This window comes from Carassius auratus, chromosome 10 (genome assembly GCF_003368295.1).
Source record: "Carassius auratus strain Wakin chromosome 10, ASM336829v1, whole genome shotgun sequence".
Lineage (NCBI taxonomy): Eukaryota > Metazoa > Chordata > Actinopteri > Cypriniformes > Cyprinidae > Carassius > Carassius auratus.
The window spans coordinates 10,714,419-10,718,893 of record NC_039252.1 but is presented as its reverse complement, the minus strand read 5'-3'; the positions used below and the strand labels follow the sequence as shown (position 1 = coordinate 10,718,893).

Here is a 4,475-nt window from a genome sequence, read left to right as displayed (position 1 = left end):
TTTCTGTTTAATCTGTTTTTTTTTTTCTACCTAAAACTTGATGAGAGTAAACACACATATGCACACATTTAATTCGATTATAATGTAAATAAAAAATTAAAAGTGTAATATTATATTATATATAAGCCACACATTAACCTCAAGCAACCACATTTGAGCCTTGGTCGTTTGTCTTAAGGGGCAAACACTACACAATATCATCATATTTTATAATTACAAAGCACAAGCCAACTTTACTTTACATAACTTTACAGTTTACTATGCTTTCTGAATTCTGAAAACGTATGCACAAAATTACAAATGCATGGACCCCACCACTAGGCGGCGAAAGCGGGTCAGAAAAGCGGCGCATCATCATCCGTCACTGCCGCACCTGCGCCTTGTAAAACCAGAGAGCACAGAGGAGAGAGGAGACGTAAAGTCAGACTGGTGGGTTGATTTTACAAGGAGGTCTGGGAACGGTGCACAAAGGCTTAACAAAACTCAGAGATCCCCTTTTTATTGCTACTATTCCAGGCTAAACACTGGCTCAGATTTTGCGGTCAGCCGGTGAACAGTAAGCGGCCCAGAGTGCTTCTACCAGCTGGACAAACAATAACAATCCCTTTGCTGTCACATCATGAACCCTGAATAGTAAGTCATGAGAACTATGAACATTTATGACCTCTCACAATTTCCTTGAAACTTTTGTTGGCAGGTAAACCAAATTTCCAGTTGCTGTTCAATTTATATAATGATTACATTTACATTTAATCATTTAGGAGACACTTTTATCCAAAGCGACTTACAAATGAGAACAATAGAAGCAGTTAGCTTGGGAGGTCATTCCACAAGCTGGGCACAGTCCAGGAAAAGGTCTGTGAGAGTGAATTTTAACTTCTTTAGGATGGCACCACAAGGCATCGTTCATTTGCAGAGTGCAAACTTCTGGAGGGCACATAAGATTGAACTAGTGAGTTTATGTTGGTGCCGTGCCAGTGGTCGTCTTGTAGGCAAGCGTCAGTACCTTGAATTTGATGCGAGCAGCTACTGGTAGCCAGTGGAGGAGAGGAGTAACATGAGCTTTTTTTGGATCATTGAAGACAGGGTTGTATATTAATCATTTAAATTATATATAATTTATATAATTGTTATATTAACATTATTATTCAATAATTATAAATAAATTATATTATAGTATTTAATATTAGTATTATATGAATAATATATTTTATATATAAAAAGAACATCTCATAACTGATACTTTTTGTGCATATTTTCACAGTGACTACTTATTCAAGCTTCTTCTGATTGGAGATTCTGGAGTTGGAAAATCTTGCATTTTATTGCGTTTTGCAGTAAGTGTTTTTATTTTATTTTTTTACAGCATCTTTGGATATGAATGATCTCTGACTATGTGTGCTTGAAATATGATTGATTTTTCTTTTCCAGGACGACACCTACACAGAGAGTTTCATCAGCACGATCGGAGTGGATTTCAAGATCCGAACTATTGAGTTGGATGGAAAAACTATTAAACTGCAGATAGTGAGTTTGTAGACTTTAGGATTCATCTTAAGTGTGCCTTTTAATGTAAATTTACAGTTAAATGAGACATGTAAACGTTTACAGTGGGACACCGCTGGACAGGAGCGATTCCGCACAATTACATCTAGCTACTACAGAGGAGCTCATGGGATCATTGTTGTGTACGATGTCACCGATCAGGTTTGAATCATTTATGACTGCTGCTTAGTAATATAGGTTTACTTCTCAAATGTAATCAGAACTGCACACATTCTTAAAAGTTGAATGCTGGTGTTTTTTCAGGAGTCCTACAACAATGTGAAACAGTGGCTGAAAGAAATCGATCGCTATGCAAGTGAGAATGTCAACAAACTACTTGTAGGAAATAAGTGTGACCTCACTACAAAAAAAGTTGTGGACTACACTACAGCAAAGGTTGGTTGATAGGGAAATAATGAACTTCCTTTTAGACTTTAGACTTAGAAATAGTTAACTCAAAACAAAAATAGCTGAAAATTAACTCGCCCTCAGGCCATCCATGATGTAGATAAGTTTGTTTCTTCATTTGAACAGATTTGGAAGTTAAGCATTATATCACTTGCTCAGCAGTGGATCCTCTGTAGTCAATGGGTGCCGTCAGAATGAGAGTCCAAACATCACAAGTAATCCACATGACTCCAGTTCATCAATGAATGTCTTCTGAAATTAAAAGCTGTTTATTTGTGAGGAAAATATTCATCAATTGCTTCTGGCCAAAATACTACTAATAATAACCCTTCATAATGCATCCCTCGGTGAAAAAGTTGTCTTGTCTGGATAATTTGTGGATTATTGTGTTGTTTTTAATCAAACTCTCATTCTGACGGCACCCATTCACTGCAGAGGATCAATTGGAAAGGTAAGCTATGTCTTTTCAACACCAAACACTTTTAGTTATACATTAACTTACATTAACAGAAAACACTATTCTCTACAGAAAGACTATTCTTCTTTCTCCAACCCTTTTTTAGGAGTTTGCAGACTCTCTTGGCATCCCTTTCCTTGAGACGAGTGCCAAAAATGCCACAAACGTGGAGCAGGCCTTCATGACCATGGCAGAGGAGATAAAGAAGCGCATGAGACCAGGGACTTCAGGGGGTTCAGAGAAACCTGATCTTAAAATTGAAAGCACCCCGGTGCAACAGTCAGGCAGCGGGTGCTGTTAGATCGCTGTCATATTTTCTCAGGGAGCGTGACGAGCAGGACTGGACACAGGCGTATAGTGTTGAGGTGGCCAATGTGGGTATTAACGACAGACTATATCCTACATGGTGCTCAATAAAGTCAGAAGTCATTACTGTTGTTTAACCAAAACATTCATGGCTCTTCCCACATTTGTGTTGTCTCTGAAAATAAGACTAAAGCACTGGCACATATTGATGCAGGTACTTGCCTAAAGAATGAAGGTGAAAATGTCCAGATCACTGTGTTAATAGCTGTTAACTTTCACAACTGACCCAATCATTTGAAAATTCATAAACAATGAACTGGGATTTGCAACTTGTTGAAGTGGTGCTTTTTCTTGTTCATGTTTTTAAGAAGATCAAGTGGTTGAAGTCATTGTTCATCCGCATGTTAAAGCAGGGACTCTCCAACATTCTCATTTGGAGTTTTTCTGTGGTTCTGTGAGAATAAACAATGTTTTTTGTGTGTATTCAATTGCTTCTACTTTAGTTTTTGTGTGGGCCTGTGACTGCTTTATTATTTTATATAAAGATATTGAAAAGTATAGTTTACCTTGAAATTAAACTCATAATTGATGTCACTTCATGTTGCTTTTGTCATGGAGAGTGCAAAATATTTTGAAGATTTTTTTTTATATCTCAAATCAGTGGTATGCTTAAAAAATATCACTAGATCCCATTGTAAGGACAAAAAACATTTTTCAATACTCACTTTTCTATTATTGATAATCTACATTCAAACAATTTAAATGAAATTAAAACATTTAAATTATGAATCTGCCTGTTTATTGTTGGTAACTAGAGTTGTCGTATTGGGGGTCAGCAGACTTCAGTTCTGGACAGCACACCCACAGTCACTAGATCAAATTCATCAGGTGTACTTTTTCCAGAGGTTGGTCTCGTGTTAGCTGTGCTCTGTATGATGTCAGATTCACATTGTTTTCAATGTCAAATAGTTTATCCATAATGTGAAACCAATGCTCAAAATTAATGTTTTTTGTGGTTATTATAGAAGTGACACTTTTTACTTCACTTTTTTGTTTTGGTTGGGAAAAGCTAAGAATGTGAAATCATACTTGGCTACTTGGGGTGTGTGATCAATCTCAATTCTTTCTCTGGTAGTCCATTATCTATGCCCTGGCTTTTGTGGAAAATCTGTCCAAAATAAAGGCTGAGGAGAAATTTCTGCGAGGACCTGTCATTTACATGACAATATACTATAAAGGAAAACCTGGTCAAACATGACATCCTGCCATTATTCACAAATAACCATTTCTTTGTACAACTATCCAAGTTTTGTTTTTATCAGCGAGCAGGAGCATTTTGACAGAAAGACTGAACAACAATTAAAAGAGAGTCATCAACAGGAGTCATCCTAGTTCATGTTTTTAATAAATGGTGTTAATAATATTGTTTTACACAAAAAGTTGTCTCTTTCTTCTCAAATAGCTAAATGGCCCTTGGAATTATAGAAAAGGGTGAACTTTGTTTGTCTTTATAAAGTGCTTTGTAGGACACTGTTCTGTAGCCGTATGACAACCAGTAGTGAATATATATACTACATTACATATTTCATTGATGGTCCATATGATTACACTGTATTTCTGATGGGCTAAATATGGTTAATATCTGAATGTAACTTTATTTAGGCCTATAAATTAACAACAACATATATATCATAATATGATATGATATGTAAACATTGATAGCCTGAATGCACTGTAAGTCGCTTTGGATAAAAGTGTC

The 4,475-nt window shown here is 36.2% G+C and overlaps 1 protein-coding gene across 1 annotated transcript; it reads left to right on the top strand.

Moving 5' to 3' along the window:
- Positions 1-354: 354 nt before the first annotated feature.
- rab1bb (RAB1B, member RAS oncogene family b) lies at positions 355-3,204 on the top strand. The gene is made up of 7 exons (XM_026273597.1): positions 355-429; positions 517-633; positions 1,265-1,337; positions 1,432-1,527; positions 1,612-1,707; positions 1,810-1,941; positions 2,517-3,204. The coding sequence occupies exons 2-7, from the start codon at positions 620-622 to the stop codon at positions 2,709-2,711; spliced, it is 606 nt and encodes a 201-aa protein (XP_026129382.1). The 5' UTR covers positions 355-429; positions 517-619; the 3' UTR covers positions 2,712-3,204.
- The last annotated feature ends 1,271 nt before the right edge of the window (positions 3,205-4,475 follow it).

Excerpts from the sequence above, each read along its gene's own strand:
- rab1bb (XM_026273597.1), top strand. Across the intron at positions 1,338-1,431 it reads GCATTTTATTGCGTTTTGCA|GACGACACCTACACAGAGAG; the intron begins GTAAGTGTTTTT and ends TTTCTTTTCCAG. Across the intron at positions 1,708-1,809 it reads TGTACGATGTCACCGATCAG|GAGTCCTACAACAATGTGAA; the intron begins GTTTGAATCATT and ends GTGTTTTTTCAG.